The following is a 20,036-nucleotide window of genomic DNA, read 5'->3' as shown; positions in this document are numbered from 1 at the left end:
GCTGGTGCAGCGCTGTGTTTTGGCTTTAGTCTGAGAACAATACTGATAACACACTGATGTTTCAAGTTGTCGCAAAGTAGTGCTTACCCCGATCACGGACTCTTCAGTCCCTCATGCTCTGCCAGTGAGATGGGACAAAAGAAGCTGGAAGGCTGCAGACACATCACACCTGATCCAAACTAGCCAAAGGGATATTCCATACCACAGCGTGTCATGTCCACTATATAAACTAGGGGAATCACCCAAAAGGCTAGATAGCTGCCCGGGTTAGGCTGGGTATCGGTCGACGGGTGGTGAGCAATTGTGTTTATTGTTGGGGTTTTTTTCCCTTTTCCCCTTTTGGTTTTATATTCTCTCCCCTTGTCGTTTCCCTTATCATTATTACTACTAGTAGTGGTATTATATTGTACTTTAGTTATTAAACTGTACTAATCTCAACCCCTGGGGGTTACATTCTTTCGGTTCTCCTCCCCATCCTGCCCGGGGACGAGGGAAAGAAAGAGGGGAGGGGGTCTAAGCGAACGGCTGCGCGGTGCTGAGTTACCGGCTGGGCTTAAACCACGACATGTTTATTCTGTTGTTCTGTTTTAGGGGGTTTGTTGGTGTCCCTCCCGCGTGAGCAAGCTTAAACGCTCCTGAGTGTATGAAAACAGGCTATTTCCACCTCTCCGGTGTGTTAAGTACTCCAGTACAGCACGGAAAACCATACCGCTATTTTTAAACTCTTTGCAGGAAATAATCGAATGCCTTGAAAACCCCAGCTCCTTCCCAGCCGCAACGAAGGCCGCCCCTACCCGGGCGAAGAACGCGGTGACGAGAAATGACGCTCCTGCTCCAGGCCAAACACCGCGGCGCGGCCGCTACTACCCGGGCGGGGGACAAGCACAACCCACGACACCGCTGCCTGGCGGGGCGCCTCCTCTTTCTCCGGACGCCACCAGCCAGGAGGGAAACCCGGCCCCTCCTCGCTGCTCCTGCCCCGCCGCCGCACGCACCCCATACCCGCTCCCGCTGAGGCCACACGTCGTGGGCGTACGCGATGACGCACAGAGTGACGCGGTGCTACAGCCGTGTAGGCGTTAGGGCGGCCCCTTGCGCCGTGAGGCCGTTGGTCGGGGCGGGGCGGTGCCGCGCCGCCGTATGCCCGGCCCACCCTCCGCTCCCCTCCCGGCAGCTGGCCTGGGGCTGCTGCGGTCTGCGACCGACTGAAGGGGGCCACCACTGCCGCTTGCCTGAGCCCTGGGTGCCTGGGGAGCTCAGGGGGAAGCTGAGGCCAGGCATGGGCCTGATCTTCGCCAAGCTGTGGAGTCTCTTCGGTAGCCAAGGTGGGCGCGGGGGCCCGAGCGGGCCACGGGGAGGTGGGGCGGGCGGTGCGCCGCTGAGGCGGGGGCGAGAGGAGTCCGCGGGGCTGAGGGGGCTGTGGGCCGCCCTCGGGGGTTGGGGGCCTGCTCCGGGCTTCACCTGAAGACGTGCCCGGGCAAAAGTTGGGCTTCTCTTTGTGTGGTGCCGTGAGTGGCGGTTCCGCGGCGCCTCGTGCTCGGAGTCGCTTTGTTTCTCTCATTGAGGGGGTCCCCTCCTCTCCGTCTTCCTCTCTGGCGGCTCCTAACACTTCATTTAGCCCGGTCAGCTCTTCGAAGCGGTGTGCTCCCGAGTTCGCGCAGTGGTGAATGCTGCCCTCTCAGGCATGTTTTTTCGCTGTCTGAAGCTTTGATGGACGATGAAGGTCTTGTTCGTGTTTGCAGACCCTCCGTTTTGAAGTCGGGGTTTATTGTTAAAATCATGCTACTTTTGTCTTCAGGATCAAGGACACCCCCCCAGCCTCCCCCCCCAAAAAAAACCAACCAAAAACCAAAACAACCCACACCAAAAAAACAAAACAAAAAAACCCCAAACTTGCCAGACTTGTGTTGGAGCCTTTGAGGTAAAGATCTGTTTGTGTTTTGGCAAAGATGCTAGTTAAACACAGTTAGTGACCCATGAAAATCACTTCTGAAGCCAAGAATAAAGAGGTCGTAAGCAGATAGCTTTCCATTCTCTCCTACCTAGTGCACCCAGCCCCACAGTAGTGGTTCATGCTCTAATCCAGAGTTCAAAACTTGTGGCTACTGCCACCCTTAGCTCAGTTATTATCGAAATTAAGATTGTTTTATCTGTTGTTCATTAAATCTGTTGATTTAATGAATCTTGTTTACCCAGCCTTCTTTGGTTAGAAAATAAAATAGTCAAGGAGTTTATTGTTTGTATCATTTTTCATCGAGGCCCTGAGTTTGGAGTCGACAAACTGATGTTAATGTTATTGTTCTCTCATAAGGTTTCCAAGTGCACGCTTCATTCCCACCTTAAAGTTACTCAAAATGCAGTTAAACTTTTTTAGTGCAGCACTTTGTTGCCAATACAATTTTGCAAGTTTTGGGAAGCAGGTACACCTGGTGGCTCTTTAATGGTTTTGTCACTGTACATGGACATAACTCATTCTAATTCTATGAATATAAGAGCAAAACCTCAATGTGTGTACATGTTAACAGCTGTGTATCAATCTTTTCACGGGATGGGAGTGGTAGGGAGATCCAGACCATTTATCTTTCCCCCACGTATACCATCCTAGCACATCACTCCTGAAGTCTTCTGACAGAGTCCTCTGAGTTTGTTGCTCTTGTTGATTTGAAGATTCTTACTTTTCTGAACCGGAAAGCCCATTTGGTAACATTCAAAGTTTCCCCTATTCTCCAGAAAACTGTGAAGTATTGTCTTGGTTTTCTTCAGATACTACAATCTAAAACTCCTTCTGTGAAGGACTCAAAGAGATGTCTATAAGCAGGAAAGTGATCAGGATATAACTTCTGGTGGCTTTTAATGTTGGTCTGTATGGTACCTTATGATGTCAATATTTACCTTAAGGAAGGAAGGAAGAGGAGCAGTTTCATGTTTAGTTTTTGTTTGTGGTTTTGGTTTGGGTTTGTTTTTTTTTTTGTTAGTACATGACAATGTTAGATTATGTTGATTTCATTTCATTAGTGGAAAACACATTGTCTTTGTTACTGTATATTAATTCCTGAAAGGAAAGTTATTTTTCACACATTTAAAATGTTAATGACAATTAGTATCACAGCAAGATAGACAAGGCAGTACCATGAAATACTTACCATTTGGCTTTTATCCCAGTGAGAGGCTTCTGGGGTGTGTTGTGGTCTTGTTTTGTTCTCTTTGGTTTGGTTTGTTGGGGTTTTTTTGCCCCCTCTTCTTATGGTGACCATAGAGAAGAAATTGAGCTTGTTTTCATGGCTAAAATTGAAATTCTACCTTAGAAAATTTAACCTTAAATTTTTGACCCATATAGTGGGAAATTATTCTCTAATTACCTATTTTCCTCTAAATAATATTATTAGTAATAATAAAGGATAGTAATTAGTGAGTTGGATTTGCTTACTCTTCTACTTATATCAAGTTCGGACAATTTCTTGGAGAATTCATAGGCTGTCCCATGAAACTGCTTGTTGGGCAGACTAGTGCAGTAGCTTACACAATGATTTTGACTATATAGAGGGAATATTCCAAAGGTGCAGACAGACCCTGATATGTGTGGAGCATAGCACAAGTTCATCGTGGCTAATGTAGGTTATGCTGATAGTCTGGAGCATTTGATACTGGCAAAATGAAAGTTAAACAAAGCAAAGATTTAGAAAGTGACATCTGTCTTCCATCAAGTAGAGCATGGGGGAGGAGGTGTGATGAAGTGCTAGAAGATACAAAACAGGAAATCCTTGGCATTTCACTCAAGTATTAATTGTTTCGCTTTATATAAATGTGAATAATACCTGAGCTGAAAATGCTACATATCAAAGGTATTTGATCAATAATGTCTGGACAAAGTTAAAAAAATAGCTGCTGGTGAGCCAAAACTGTTAACTCACAGGGAGAAGATGTGTTGGTAGCTTTCTGAAAAATGCACATCTTGAGATAACTAACATCTTAAAGTAGGCCCTGTGCATTTTTGTGCCTTTGGAGTTCAGTGCAGTTGCAGTAAATGTGCCATGTACAGAAAATTGCGTTCATTCAGAGTTACTTCAGCCTTGCAGGAAAACCTTGTAATGAAGGTACCTTAGATACTACTAAATCACTTTATGTCATTTTATTAATTTACACATCATCTTTACTACTCTTGCAATTTGATTCTCTTACCATCCTTTCCAATGGTAAGGATGAAGTACTGGAAGGGAGGTCAAGAAACTTGACCTAATCTGTTTCTAAAGACATTCCCTGATAAGTGTCTGTTGGCTGATGTTATCTGTTGACCTCTTCCAGCAGTATTTCTAACCATTTGTATTCAACTGTTTTAGCCCTATGGCTTGGGTGTTTCTTCCAGGGAGTTGAATCTGTCTGTTATTCTGTTTCAACTCTTTGTACATGCATTGTTCCAGTTGGTTCAGCCCATTTTGATTATGGTTAGCCCATTTTGGCAAACCCAGACTGGCTCGTAGAAAATGCAGCGGTTAAAATAGCGAGTGGCTTTGAGCTGTAACAGGAACTTTTGGGAGAGGAAAGCCTTTAGCTCTTTTTCCTGCTCCCCTGGTAGAGTGCACTGCTTTTCTATTGCAGTCCACCATCTACTCTCCAAATCTAGTGTGTGGGATTATGGAACAAGAAAAGCTGCAGAACAGTTTAAGGAAACTGGGTGATGCCTCTGCTGATCTGTGAGTCAGTGGCTAATGAAGGAGAGGAAGGCTAACAGGCCTTGCCCTGAGCACAGTCCATCAGGGGATATTTAGTTCTTTGGATGTCTTTGGAAGGGTTCATTTCCAGCTTGAGTTTGGCAGTAGTCCTTAAACAGTGGCTGATTTTGTTTCGGTGGTGGTGGTAGTAGTGGTCAGAACTCTTCCAGGGCCTTACTTAATCCTCTTGGTTTCTGTTCTCTGTGCCTTTTCAGTGCAGAGCTTAAAGCCTGAAAGAAGGAGGACAATAACCGTTTCTATGTCTTTCAGCTCTCAGTATACCTTGTCTCTTGAATCAAGTAGCAATTGAACAATGCAAAGTGAAATAGAGTTACTTTATTTATAAGAGAAACAGTTGGCTTAAAAACAGACTTTCTCCTTTTTTCTAGGTGACTTACCGATGGCTTCCTAATTCTTTTTCCTTATTTTTGAAACTGACAAAAAACATTGTCCAGTGTTGTTTTCATTTAAAATATTGTGCTCTGCAGCCGTTTAAAGTCTAGTTAGAGTGTCATAAGTTCAGATTGAACACTTATTTTTAAATAACTTTTAAAAGTATGTGTAAAAAAAACAAACTTCAAAAATGACCTGCTTAAGCTGTAATTCAGTACTCAAATGGCAGTCTTCTAAGCAACATGTAGTAATACAAGTAAATGGTAGAGTAACTAACTGATTGCCTCTGTTAACACATAGCTGAATAAAGCTTATTTGAGTTATCATTCCATCAATACTGTCAAGATTACTCTTAATGGTCTTAATAAAACTATGAAGAAAAACCAGAAGTAAATGTCTGCAACCTTGATAAAGGCAACTCTCACAGCTGTCAATACCATATTCCTTTGTGTTTGTGTGTGTGTGTGTCGCTGATAGGGTTCTTTAAGAAGTCCTTAAATCTTTTTAATTTTTTTTTTTTAATGTTGTTCAAAGTTTTCTAGGTTCTCTGAATAAATGCTATAGGTGTTAAAAAACTGCTGTAAGAAAAATAATGATAAGCTCTAAGTCAGGGAGGTTGAACTTCTGTAACTCCACAGTTTACTTAACTTAGGCTTGCTGACAGTTCCCAGTCTGTACCATTAGGGTAGCAGAGGCCATTATTTAGAAAACCAAATGGATTTTGGTTCCAGTGACTTCTAAACACTTGATAGTTTCTCTACTTTCTTGTACTCAAGTCTGGAAATACAAGACCTATTTCAGCAATTTTTGTGCTTAAAAGAAGACTCTAAGGTAGCTTTTAGTGTGCAGAATGAATCCCTGTATTGAAATGTCTTTGAACTTGAGTAAAATGCTATTCTTCCTGCCTCCTGTTTAGCAAACTTCTGCCTGCATTGTGTCTTCAGCCCTGAAGCCTCCAGGATTGTTGTTCTTCAGAACTAGATGTGAGGTTTCACAGCCTGAAAACCCTTTCCAGTATTCATTTCTTCTTGTTCATCATTAATTTGGATTTTTATTTTTAATTTTTGCAAATTAAAAATAGAAAAGGACAAAATTGTGAGAATTGGATCTTCAGTTTTGGGTCCTTTTACCACAGAGAAATATAGATGAGTAAGTGAAGAAAAGAGCCTATTATGTCTTCCTTCTAATATCTGCAAGAAGATCATCTTCTCTGTCCTATTATTTCATAATACTAGATTGCCAGGGATTTTCTTTAAAAATACTATAATTTTTTTAAATTTGTTTTCAACAGTCTGCCAGGAATGGTTGATATAACAGAATTCTTTGGATTCTTTTAAACAGTAGTCTAATACTGTCTTTTTTCCCCCTGCATATGCCTACTTTTTCTACTTATTTTTTTCCCCTCTTTCTACCTGATTTATAAAGACTCTACTCTTCTGCTCTGGCAACTCTGTTACGGATTTTCTTCTTCCTTTGCCCAAGAACATGGTGGACTAAGAAGATATTCATGAATACAACCCAAACTGAGTTTGAATACCAGCCAGTGAAAGGGAGAAACTTGGGTTAGTCTGTAAGTACAGAAAACAAATATGAGCATAAATCATTGCCTATGGTTTACTCCATAATTGTCCTTTCTCTTAAATGTAGCATCTATCTTCTACTAGTTGTTCTTGTAAACAAGTGCTCGTCTTGCTAAAATTTTGTTCTTAGTTTGTCAGTTTTTAAGTTCACGTGTTTTTCCTCTAATGCACATATACAAGTAAAAATTCTGCAATCTAACCAAACTAGACAGAAATTCAGGTTTTGAATATATTTGTAAGTGAAGAGGTTTCCATTACCATAGATGACAGTTCTGAAAGCAACTGCCGTTAATTAAAGGTGGAAACTGCTGTTTGTATGAGATACTGATGCTTTCATCTAATTATTTCAATCCCCAAATCAACATTAATTAACACTTGTTTGACTATTTCTTGTTTGTGCTTATTCAGTTGCTGTATAAAATACTGCATAACTATGGAGTAACACACATAAGCTGTGCCTTTTCTTCCCAATTAATGTTGAAACATTCATGCTTCAGTGGCTTTCAAAAAGTCATCTTGATGGAGATTTTTTTTTTCCCCATCACCTTAAGTAGCTTGATACTGTTTCATCCAATGCTTTTCTCATTCATTCCTAAGACCCTGTATTCTGATGTGAAAGTGGAAAAGAGCAATGTTAATGCCTGACCAGAATTCCTTTTCTTCCTTGAAAATAACTCAAACAGAATGTTGCAAAAGTAGTGTCATCTTCTCCTAGGCAATAGTTGACAAAATGGCTGTTTGAAAACAACAGAAGGGTATTTCTGTGTTTGAACTTTGAAAGCCCTTGAAACTTAGGTGACTTCGAAGAAGAAATGGACAGTCTAGCTGTGTGGCATAGTTTATTAGAGTTGAAAGCAGAGAGGATTTCATACCATTTATTTATTGGGGAAGGTTATTCATTACTGATGCTGCTGCTTATGGGGCTAAAAGTACTGCTGGATTTAAGGCCAGGAAAAGTTCTTGCCTTAGAATCTGTTGTCAGGATGCAATAGCAGGGGAACTGATAAAAGGAAATATATTTCAACATTTGTTAAGGCCATGTCACATAGCAAAAACTCTAAAAGTTCTAAGCAAGAGATTGTTTTATTAAAATCGCTTTCAGTATGAAAAGACTTGTGTTATTACATATAAAGAGATAGATACAAAAAACAAACAAAACCAAAAAACCCTCTTCCTTCCCCGCCCCCAAACCCCACAACCAAAAACACAAAAAACAAAAACATCACAACAAAACAAACCACTTCGATTCTTCCTTAGACCACCCATTTGTGGGCAAAACCCCACCAATTTTATATTTATGATAGCTCCTCTGACCTTTTAGTAATTTGTTCTAAGTCTTGTAGATTGAATGTGGTATTTTAGAGGACGTCTTTAAGCTTTGAACCATATTATGCTTTGAAATAAGTGGCCTAGAATTTTAAATATTACCCTTTTAAAAAGGAGCCTGTTCACATACTTTTAATGCAGATTTTACTTCTAGTATCCATTTGTAAATTCTCTGCACTCAAATGATTTGCTTTTTTGTCAGTAGGTGGATCAGTATCTTGTCACATCACACATGTATCAAAAGAACCACCATTCTAATTAGCTGTGCTGCTGTATTTGAAATTCTTAGAAGGATTAACTAGACAAGCATGTAAGTTCTGGGGGTTTTTGTTGGTTTTGGTTTTGTTTTCCCTGTGCCTGGAAAAATAACATTGCAGCAATTAGAAGATCGCTATTGTATAAGCTGGGCTTTCCAGCTGGGTGAGAGAGGTGATCTTTCCCTTCTGCTAAGCACCAGTGAGGACTCACATGGAGTAGTGTGTCCTCCAGTTCCAGGCTCCTCAGTACAGGAGAGATGGGCATACTGGAGGGAGTCCAGTGATAGGTCACAGGCTGATTAATGGACTGGGCATCTCTCTTATGAGAAACGGCTGAGAGACCTCGGGCTGTTTATTTAGCCTTGAGAAGAGAAGGCTTACAGGGTACAAAGAGGAGAGAGCTGGACTCTTCTCAATGCTGGCCAGTGACAGGACCAGATGCAATGGGCACAAACTGAAGCACAGGTTCCCTCTGACCATCAGGAAACACTTTTTCACTATGAGAGTGCCTAAGCCCTGGCACAGGTTGCCCAGAGAGGTTGTAGAGTCTCCATTCTTGCAGATAATCGATAGCCATCTGGATCTGGTCCTTGGTGACTGGCTCTAGGTGCACCTTGTTGAACAAGGGATTTGGATGAGATGACCTCTAGAAGTGGCTTCCAACTTCAGCCATTCTGTCATTCTGTGACTTTTCAGTTTAGAAATTGTAACACTGGAATTTGTGACCTACGCAAAATACAGCTTCCTCTTAGTTTTTACTGTGTGAATGATGGTGGTCCCTTAAGAAGTGGCTATTATTGAGCCTTAAATGTTAGTCTTGTATTTTGTGCAGTCTTTGGCTGTTTGGTGATGTCCTTAAGATGATACGCTGCTATGAGTTATATTTTTTCATTGTACTTTTCTTTCTAAAACTCAATTTTTTTAATGAAGCAATTGTATTATAACTATTCCTTTATGAAGACTTTCAGTACTGACTTCCTGAGACTGTAGTCTCGAGAGAGGATGAAGCTTTGGGGATTTATTTATTTATTTTTTCTATGCTGAAGTCACCAGTATTCTCTATAAGCTATTGAAATAAAATAAACAAGCAGTTGCTTTCTTCAGTAAGGAAAAAAGGAAGATTGATTAACGAGAATTGTAACTATTGCTGTTTCCACTAATTTATTCTTGTCTTTTTTTGTGTATATGCAGAGCACAAAGTAATCATAGTGGGACTTGATAATGCTGGAAAGACTACTATTCTTTACCAGTTGTAAGTACATGAACTATTTTGTTCTTTCTGTTTACATTTTGGTATTTGTCACTGTTTAATCATTGATGATTCAGCTTTGCAACCTGATGAAATCTCTAGGGTTCTAGATCACAGTTTGTACATTAATAGTATTAGTTGTTCTAACCAGAGTAAGTATTTAAAGGATAAGCGAAGGAACTACAGTGCTTTAAAGTGGAACTGTAAATTGAACAGCAAAATTGTACATACAAGCACAAAGTGAACTGTAAGTTCTTTGGCCATCAAAGCCTATCTTTATTTGTAAGCATAGAAATAATCCTGCCACCAAGAGCTGCAGAGAAGAAAGTGATTTTTAAGTTAATGGGAATTCTAGCCATTCTGCAAAAATCCCTGAATGTTTCCAATGTTTCCAATGTCTCCTGATTCCAGTGTCTGAAATTTGTGATGGAGGATTCCTCAGAATAGTATTTCATGTTGCTAAGCTCCTACCTTAAGCATTTTCCATAGCATCATTGCACCCAAATCTTGCCAGCATTACAATATCTATGATAAATTAAAGAATATTGGCAGGAGCATAATTGCTATTGTAATTGTGGAAAAGGTGGGAAGAGGGTGTAGCCAGGTTACTATGCATATATTTGGATATGAAAGCAGCAGAGAATGTTTTCAAGAAAAACTCTATCCTAAGCACTTTAGCCAAAGCTTAAAGGGAGAATAAAGACATTTTTAGCTATGTAAACAAACAGTCCTTTGGAAGTTTTTTATTACTGAGTTACAAAGTTGAGTGCTCTAATAAAATTACGTTCTGATTTATATTTTGCACAATTTAATGTTCCCCTCATTTGAGATCTTTAGCATAGCAGCTATTACGTTGAAACAAGTGCATTTTAAGTATCAGTTAAAGAGTGTCTTTTATGAGGACATCTCCTAAAATGCAGATGATTATCTGTTTGTTATAAGCCTTTTTTATGTACTTATTTTTCATTGCTGATGTCTTCAGGTATGTCTACAGTCTCTGCTACAAAAGCACACTAGAAATTGCCAACCACAGTTTTCAGTCCAAATTCAGATTGAACTGATCTTTTTACTGAAGAACTGCTCTTGAATATTTGCTTTATTTCTATAAAAAATTAGATCTACAGCTTTTTGATATATGCCTAGTTTTTAATCTTTTTTTTTTATCAGTTACACACATTTACTTTTTTCAATAAGAAATTTGTTGTAATTGAGTTGTGACAAGTCTTGTGAGTTTTACTATCAGGTCTTTATCATGTAATATTTTCTCCTTTAGCTTAATGAATGAAGTGGTTCATACTTCTCCAACAATAGGAAGCAATGTAGAAGAAATAGTGGTGAAAAACACTCATTTCTTAATGTGGGATATTGGAGGACAAGAATCATTACGGTCATCATGGAATACCTATTATTCAAACACAGAGGTATGAGAAGCTGCTCTACAAATTCATTAAGTTTGTTTGAAAGTATATTTATTTGTTAGGAATATTGGTAAATTTCTATAAAGATTTCAGCTGTATTGTTTTTAAATCTTTTTGAGGAAGAATAAACCCAAAAAGCGTAAGCTGTGTCTGGTTTGCAGCCAGTTTTCTGGTAATATTTGAAGTATTCGATGTGTATACTTTACAGTAATGTTGTTTGCTCTGACAATCAAATGATATCAAAATACGTTTCAGATCAAACAGGGTTTTTGCATGTTTTTCGAGTAGGTTAAAAAAAATTTGCCGTGGATTTGCAGTGGGTAACCTAACTTCTGTGCATCTAGTCTGAAATATTTTTGAGGTAATGATTATTAAGGATGAGGAATGAAACTTATTCTAAGCAGCAGTATTTAAAAGCTCATCAGCTTGTGGCTTTTATCCAAAGGATAAAAGGAAGTCTAGCTGTGCAGTACTCATGAGGTACTGGTAAAGCTGCCATTGCTGGAAGGGTTAGAGTAGAACTCAGCAACACTTGTCCTTTGGAGGGTTGTTCTTTATGCCAGCCTTCTTGATGCCAAAAGGTTATGAACACAACATGCACATAAATCTCTCTACACTCACTTTGAGACTTCTGCATTGATGATGTAAAAACTTTCAGACTTCACTTCTTATGACCTCTGCTAAAAGCAGGTCTCTTGTACATATTACTCATTATATAATCATTTTATCATCCTGCAAAATGAGGTCTTCTTTCCTGTATCCATTTTGAGAGACGGGAGATGAGTGATCCCGCCCAGATGTTCAGAAACTTTTTGCCTACTGGAAGCCTGGTGGTGACATCTCAACCTTCATCTCTAATATTTTTAACTTACTTTTATCTAGAAAAGTATGGCTACATCTAAGACACATGCATACTCCTGAGGGTGAAGAGACTTCTGCCAGCAGTATCTGGTACAATAATAATAAGTTCCTGACATTTGTCCATAGAGAACCTTTATTTCGGAACTTGGGGAAATGCATGTATTAGGGATTTTTTTTGATGCTTTTGTGGTGTTCCTTGTCATATTCTGGCTAGTAAGTGTGTGAAATTCAGTGCTTTCTAGCACTTGGAAAGAAATTTACCTTTACTTAGAAGCTTTGTCTGTTGGAAACAGTTGAGGAAGAAAAGCTGTCTGTTTAGTATGCTAATCCTAGCCTCCCTGATATGAATAATTCCTTTATTGTTCCTCCTCATCTGCTTAGACATCTCAGAGTCACAGCAGCATTACATTGACTTACTTTTTCATACTTCGTGGTCATTTTCAATGGGTAATGAATCTTCTTAATTTTATGAAGCAAAGTGGTTTGAAGCGTATGTTGGAGAATTATAGCAGTGACTTCTCATGCTTCTTTTTTGTTACTCTCTTTTCTCTCTTTCCTTATCTGTAAATTGAAACAATCTAAACAAAATCTTTGCAGTAATGTAAAAATCACCCAAATAAGCTTTTCAGTGCAAACCTGTCTTAACTAGTTTCAACTTGATAAGGCTAATTCTGGAATTCTTTTTTAAGAATCAGATCATATTCTTACAGAAAGGATGTTGAGACAGGCTTACCTGCATGAGATTTGAGGGAGAAGGAAATGGGAGGAATATCACCTCCTTGGGTGCCTCTCCAATACAGCATGTGTTCCCTGTAATTATGTATTTATTTATTTATTTAATAGTATCTGTATAATTTTCATTAGAATGTGCTTCATCTCCCTACTCACTGTTCTCACCTATGATGCTGTTAGTGCTGCTTGGAGCACACCGGGCAGGGCAAGTATTGGAACACTGATCAGTTGTAATGGTTTGTGTACGAATACTATTGTGTAATGTTTAAAAGCATTTACTTGAGTATTACCTGTTACGTAATGCCATGTCTTTTTCCTTTCCATTTTAAGGCTATAAAATAGAAGATACAAAACAGGGGATAGAAAGAGTGGGGTAAGAAAGTGGTTTTCATACCAGTGAGAATCGCATCCCATGGGAGACCTGGTGCGCCAGACCTAGCAGTGTCTCAGGATTCACAAGTAAATGGCCATGAGAATAATGTGCCTTGCAGGAATAGAAGGGGTAAAATCACTGCTGTAGCCATCTCCAAGTGCCTAGGTGGAAGGCTACATTGTGGAAAGTGAGAAGCCAACTTGCACAGGCCCTTGGCAAAGGTTAAGGTGGTGTGCAACAACATAATGCTAAACCCTACAGGTACATAGCTTTCTGAGGTCGACTTTGAAATAACATTTCTTAAGCCTGTGAGTTACATGATGCCAAATTATTAAAAATGCTTGTTTAAGAACAGAGAATTGCAATTTCAGTTTCCTAGCTTTCTGAGTATGCAGGTAGTACTGAACAGTAATAGCTGCTTTCATTGATCACTGTGTAGCAAGCTTGTCATCCACATTTTAAACATAATCCACTGTGTGTAGGTGCTTTTGGTACCTATTTTATTATTATCTTCCGATGTAGGGCCTAAAAGTCCACTAAGGAGATTTAACCATAGTATGTGAATGTAGGCCTTAATATGCAGTGCTGAAATATACAAGCACAATTTTTTTTTTTTTTTTTAATATAACTATAATCTTCATGTATGATTCCCAGGACTCTAACAAGAGACTGTAACAATGATGTTCTTGTTCTATTTCCTAATGTGCTCTGAAAGTCTAGGTCTCTTACATAGGAAGACTTGTGGTTAGTTGTCTCTCGAAAACATGCTTTCTGTAATTTACACTTTGTACTTACATGCTGTACTATTGTTTTTTCTCTTAGTTCATCATTCTTGTTGTTGACAGCATTGATAGAGAGCGACTTTCTATAACAAAAGAAGAACTTTATAGAATGCTGGCTCATGAGGTATGGTGGGGAGTTGGGCTAATAGTTTCATTGTGAACAGTCAAATAACATTACATGCTTCTTATGTTAACAAAAATTATACTGTCACAAAAAACTTTGAGCTTAAATGTGCATGCATGTTGGTCACATTTTAAAAACATAAATAAAGGGGAAAATTGTTATGAAGCACTCTTCTGATAGGGCTTGCTTGATTATAATCAAATTGCTCTTTACTTTGCAAATGTTGAACTGGTAAAATATCTTAAACTTCATATTAATGTAACTGGGTATTACCGTTCTCCACCATCTCTCATCTTTCAGTTAAAAGGTTAAAATTTTAAGAAATTACTTATTTGCAGTGGGTAACCTGATTGCTGATTTTAGAAAATCAGCAATTCCATTTCTTTCATGTTTGTTTTAATCCTGTTCCTTAAAATTAAGGAGCATATATAATACTATGGGTAAATTAGTTTCAGTTCAGTTTTCTGAATTTTGTTTGTAGTTTTATTATTATGTGTTGTATTGAGCACTGTCCAACACTGGGCCAGCTCCCTCAAACATCCTAAATTAACTTCTACATTGGATTAGCTAAAGTACATTAAAGCCTTCTGTGATGACTCTCAAGCTAAATTAGGAGTTTTAAATCTAAATAACTTCCTTCCTTTATTTTTTGAAAGAAGATTATTTAATACAATGCAAGTAATGCTGTTGAGCTCATTTCTTGGAGAGATTTTCATTCAGTGAGTTTTTACTTCTATAGTTAATGTAGGTTGGGCTTGGTAGTAAGGAGCAAATACATGACCAAAAAGGAGGAAAAGATGGCTTCTTGCAGAGGAGTTTTCCCATGTAGTTTATTAGTTTCCATGTAGTTTATTTATGTTATAAACTCTTAAGAGACTGTGATCTCTTGAAAACAGTTGGTAGGCCTAGACTGGACTACTTGTAGGACTGAATTTTCAACTGTGGACCATAAAGGTGGTTGGGGGTTTGGGTTTTTTTGGTTTTGGTTTTGTTTTTCTCTTGATGAAGAAATAGTCTTAAAATATAATGAAATGTGTTGAACACTTTTAATTAGAACTGTTGTTTTCCTGATTATTGCATTTGTTTACCCTTCTGCACTCCTGAAGCCATATATCCCAGTTCCTGTCTTTTTGCTGTGTGAAATCTTTAATTTCTGTACATAAGCAAAACAACTTTTTATTAGTTTCTGTTTTTACTAAAGCTGCTGCAGCATTATTAGAGCTCCCTTTTTGTGACAATAGGATAAAACTTACAAGAATTTAGATGGCTTTCTAAAATTATTATTGCTTTAACCACTACAGAACTTGTTTAATGAATTTGGAAGTAATTTTAAGGGAATGATATCTGGCAGGCTTTTCCATTTGAATAGTATCTAATGTAGATTTTGGAATGTTTTTCCAGTGATAATTATGCTAGCTGGCTGACTTTATACCTATTATGAATACTTTAAATTACTTCTAGGATTTACGGAAGGCTGCAGTTCTCATCTTTGCAAACAAGCAGGACATGAAAGGTTGTATGACAGCTGCTGAGATATCTACATACCTCACCCTCAGCTCCATAAAGGATCATCCGTGGCACATTCAGTCCTGTTGTGCTTTGACAGGAGAAGGGTAAATGCTTACCGCTTAATGTAGTAATATGTGGTAAATGAGAATACTGATTTAGAAGCCTGTTGATGCCTATGTGGGTTTCCTGAAACAACGTGTTTTCTGATCTTTGCAGTCAGAGGAACATTTTGAATTTTTCTTTTCTTTATTGAATCTTGTGGATATTTTTCATAGCTCAAACCAAATTTGTATGAAAGTCTTTCAGCTTATTGTTAAACCAAAACAAACCAATCAATAAAAATAAAAACCAACCACAAAGCCAAACAACATAGCACCCCCCCTAACACCCACCCTCCAAATCTGTAGCTGTTGACATAGTTGTTTACTCTCTGTGTGCTACCCTCTCGTTCTGTGTATCTTTGTTTAAAGAAATCAGCTACTGTCATCTTCCTTTACATTCTGATCTACCATAAGCTTCTAAGGTGGAGGGGTTGGTTGGTTGGGGGTTTCGATAAGCATTCAAACAGAATTTTGATGAAAAGCTGCATAGATCTGGCATAACCCCAAATAATTACAAATATTAAAGGTTTTATTTGTATCTGATTGATGTAGCTAATTTAGAAATTTTTATACCTTGTGCCAGCAATTACTAAAATGGAAAGCTGAGCTTTCCTTAGATCCTTTGTTTGTACAGGTCGAAAAGCATTTTTGGATGCCTGTAACAAGTTGGTTTAGTGTCTTGCTTACATGGTTTGAAGTGTGCTAATTTTTCATCTTGATTCTTAAAGGAGTCTTCTAATGTGTAATAGAGTTTTTTCAGCTGTTGTATGACCTTCACAATAATGTGGTCTTGTGACATCCAAAACAGTGAATAAACTGAGTATTTGGGAAGTGAGAGCATCTTCCTCACTTCCAGCATGCAGTGTTTTCTAATATAAGTAATATGTCTTGTAGAGTGATTGGTAACGTTCACTTTCTTAGGGTGGGATATGTTTGTAAGAACAAATTGGGGGTTTTGATTTAGTCTTTGGATTATATTGATTCATTCTAAGAGTTAACTTTGCTTTCCTCCTACCAGTTTTGCTAAAGTCACTTTTGAGTATTTAGTTTATATAGTAGCTTAGATTTATCTTCAAACAAGTTGGCATTTGGAGGAAGGTAGAAATTAATGAATATGAATTTTGGTTTAGAAACATTGGCCATACTAGCCTGCTGCTTTCTTATTGGGGCTTAAAAAAAGATCAATAATTGGAATACTTACACTGTGACAGTAGTGAGACCTACTCATAAAACAATTTGTAGAGTTAAATTGCTGAGCTGAATCTTCCTTGGGAAGATCTGACAGGTGTCTAGGGAGATTAGCTCCATGTGAGTGAAGCTATCCTTCTTGGATAGCTAAGTCTTGAATTACTTTAAAAAAGTAAAGCTTAAAGATGGCATAAACTAGGTAACTAGATCCCTAGTAAATTAAAGGAAAGTCTGTCTTATGAAATGGAAGAATTTAAACAAATACAAATTGAGTGAGTAAGAAGATTAAACTCCATGGAATTTTGGTGTTGAATATAAACATCTGTAATTTTGTAATGAGATTTTGGAGTTCTTGATACGCTGCCTTGTCATGAACCAATTCATCTGGGTAACCTGTCCTTTGTCTTTTAGTATTAGTTTGTAAAGGTCCTGCCTTCAAGTAAGCAATCTTTCCTGGGAAACCTGTAGAAAAACTTTTTTGGTTCCATGTACTTATGAGTAAGCATATTAAGAATAGTGTCTTTTAGATTTACAAAGGGAAAAAAATGGAGTGCCAAGCTTCAGTAAAATAACATGCTTGACCATCTTCTTGTGGTTAAAACCTAAGTAGACTTAGTTTAAAACACTAGTTATTCTGTTCAGGTTTCAATCCCAATTCCAGCTGATTTTATTTATTTTAAGTAGACGTTTTATAAACATAAAAACAAATAGGAAATACTTTAAAGATGTTGGAAGAGAACGAGTACCAATATAACATCTCTTATCTTTCAGATTATGCCAAGGCTTGGAGTGGATGACTTCCCGTATTGGAGTGAGATAGCTGCTTTTCCTATGCTCCCACCCCCTACCTTCCCCAAAAAAGAAGAGACTTCTATTTATCCTGTGAACATGTACATTTTTCTGTACTTCTGGCTGCTGAAGCAGTGACCATGTTTAATTTATATCAGCCAACCCCCAAGCTGTACTTGAATCAAGTGCAGTTGAACTGAAACACAAAGTATTTTCTTAACTTTTTTTTAACACACTAATCTTCAGCTGGATGATCATATGTGAATCTGGTTTTAAGCATTGAAATTCCTCTGAATATGTATTCTGACTTTTTCAATGATAGCTTTTTAAACTCTGTTTTGTCATTGTCAATATTTCATACTTCCTCTTTCTAAGTAGTTTATATAACTTACTAACATAAATGAGCGCAATTTGTTTAATAACAGAAAAGTAGCGAGTAGGTTGACTTTACTCTGGCATAGCTTTAGCCTCTAAGGATAACCATATTTCCAGCTGGGCTTCCTGGAACATCAGCAGAGTTCTAGCCAGCATGGGAGTTAATAGTTATGAACACAATTTTTTAAATGCTGGAGGAGTTAGTTATAGTTAATATTGTGGTGGCTTTTAACCTGGTATATAATTGAACTTCTGCCTCGAAATCTATTTCATTCTTAGTTTCTCTGGTACATAGATCTAGCAGATTATTCTTTTACTTGAAAATACATCTCTACAGCAGTTAAAAATTTGTTAGTAAGTGCTGGTTTAGTCATTTAGAACTTGAATACCTTTTTAAAAATAAACCTTTTGATAAGTAAATTTGGAATCATGGCAGCCAGGGTTATGTGTAGACTTACTGTAACCTGTTGAAATTTTTAAATACTGTATAAATGAGTCTTCCTCACCTTTTTGTGAGAGTGCTGTTTTCTAAATGAATGCGAAATTAAAAGGGAAGCCAGGTTAATAAACGGGACAAAGTCACGGTGCTATCTGGAGAATTCAGAGCAAAGCTAATCTTGACATTTATTTACCTACTATCAAATATGTTTTCAGATTCTGTTGCAGAGAAAATATTTTGCCTTAATTTTTGTTTTTAGTTTAATTTGCTGGAGCAGAGAACTTTTGACGGTGTTCAAATTAGATTCATTCACCTGAAATTTAGGAACTGAAAGTTGAAAAAGGAGGGAGCTTCCATTTGAAAAAACAGGTGGTGAAAGATTGGACCTAGTAACTGTTAAATCAATTTGAAGAGGATGAATGATGAAGTTAGATCTGTAAAGAGAATCTAAAGCTATAGATGAAGTTAATTGAGAACATTAGGCACCAAAAAAACCCTAACCACCAAATCTGAGAAAAAACAAACAAACAAAAATCCACAAAAACCCACAAAACAATAGTGGAGATAAAATAATGGAATCCCAGCAGCAGTCAGGTATCTATCCTACATAAATGCTGGGCAGGCTTTCCAAAAGCACCATTCTGCACTTTTGCATGCCTAAAACCCACATGGAGTCTGGTTACTAGAACCATTTTGCTAATTGACTGTAGGCATTTAATGACAAAATGTTTTTTGTGTAAATCTTGTTTTGATAATTCAAGCACACTGAGTTTTCTTTAATAAAATTTTATGGTGTGTAAATTTCAATTTGCTTTCAATTTTATTTGAACAAAGCTTAATGAAATTTTAAAAGTTGTCATAAGTGTTAAAGCGAAGACTTTGAATACATATGGAAACAGTGACTGGTTGAATGAAGTTGTGTATTAATGTTGATTAGCAAAAGTCACATTTAGGAGAAAAACTATGTTGAATGTCAAGCCAAAATGCTCAGAAAATAATTTAAATCAGTTAAAAGTAGTGCTTAAAGAAGAGAGGAATGCAAGGCAATGATAAAATGTGACACTAAGAGTTCTTGCTCTCATATTCATGCTAACAACCGTTCTAATGTGTGAAAATAAGATTTATTTTGTTGTTAGGGAAGCAAATTATAAATGAAAAAATAAAATAATACTGTGAATGAGGTTTCTTCTTTCAGTTTGTAATTTAGATTTATTTTTAGGTTTATGTAATTCAGAATGTAGTCTGGCATATTTGTAAAAAGCACTATCAGGGTGTGTAGCCCTCTGATTGTTTGGGGGGGGGGGAAGCATGATTTTGTATTTAACAAAATAAAAAAAAGTACAACCTCTCACCTGAGGTAATACATCTAACTTTGATTAGGAGGAAATGGTCATGATGCATCTCTTATAGGAATATACCTCCTGAAACACTGTAAATAAAGTTGCCTTCCTGAAATCATACTTTTTATCACATTTAAAAAACAAACCCAGAAAGCTCACATCCTTGTAGGCTTTAGTTTCTTAAGATAATGGAAATAAAAGCATATCTTAAACGAAGGGAAAACTTTGTAGATACAAGCCAACAAAATACGGAATTTTGGGTAGCTCACAACTTTTCTAAGACTAGATGGATGTCACTGCAAATAGTTGAATCTGACATAAAATTGCTTTCTTTTCAGGAAACTAAAGCTGGAATATGTCAGCTTCTATAGGCACAGAAATTCTTTTGGCTGAAGGTGACTGCTTTGTAATTTGCTTCATTAAGTGCAAGGTTCAATCTGAGAGGTGCTGAATATGTATGGTGTAGTTTTTTCACTAAGTCTGTTCATGTG

The 20,036-nt window shown here is 37.7% G+C and overlaps 1 protein-coding gene across 4 annotated transcripts; it reads left to right on the top strand.

The window, feature by feature from the left end:
- Window positions 1-1,010: 1,010 nt before the first annotated feature.
- Window positions 1,011-19,382, top strand: ARL5B (ADP ribosylation factor like GTPase 5B). Of its 4 annotated transcripts, none has more exons than XM_030476494.1 (7): window positions 1,102-1,325; window positions 6,528-6,672; window positions 9,457-9,517; window positions 10,788-10,935; window positions 13,721-13,804; window positions 15,266-15,417; window positions 17,374-19,382. In XM_030476494.1, exons 4-7 carry the CDS (start codon window positions 10,792-10,794, stop codon window positions 17,420-17,422), a joined length of 429 nt encoding a protein of 142 aa, XP_030332354.1. In that variant the 5' UTR covers window positions 1,102-1,325; window positions 6,528-6,672; window positions 9,457-9,517; window positions 10,788-10,791; the 3' UTR covers window positions 17,423-19,382. The 4 variants fall into 4 exon arrangements, with proteins under 4 accessions (XP_030332343.1, XP_030332354.1, XP_030332364.1 ...); XM_030476504.1 differs by having other exon boundaries at window positions 1,208-1,325; window positions 6,585-6,672; XM_030476483.1 differs by lacking the exon at window positions 6,528-6,672 and having other exon boundaries at window positions 1,011-1,325.
- The last annotated feature ends 654 nt before the right edge of the window (window positions 19,383-20,036 follow it).

Source organism: Strigops habroptila, chromosome 1 (genome assembly GCF_004027225.2).
Source record: "Strigops habroptila isolate Jane chromosome 1, bStrHab1.2.pri, whole genome shotgun sequence".
NCBI classification, from domain to species: domain Eukaryota; kingdom Metazoa; phylum Chordata; class Aves; order Psittaciformes; family Psittacidae; genus Strigops; species Strigops habroptila.
Note: the sequence above shows the minus strand (reverse complement) of the source record. Positions and strands in the feature narration are given on the sequence as shown.

Bases quoted from the DNA above. Each gene is read 5' to 3' on its own strand.
- ARL5B (XM_030476483.1), top strand. From the start codon at position 1,040: ATGACGCACAGAGTGACGCGGTGCTACAGCCGTGTAGGCGTTAGGGCG. The intron at 13,805-15,265 runs GTATGGTGGGGA...AATTACTTCTAG, and splicing joins ATAGAATGCTGGCTCATGAG to GATTTACGGAAGGCTGCAGT. The intron at 15,418-17,373 runs GTAAATGCTTAC...CTTATCTTTCAG, and splicing joins TGTGCTTTGACAGGAGAAGG to ATTATGCCAAGGCTTGGAGT.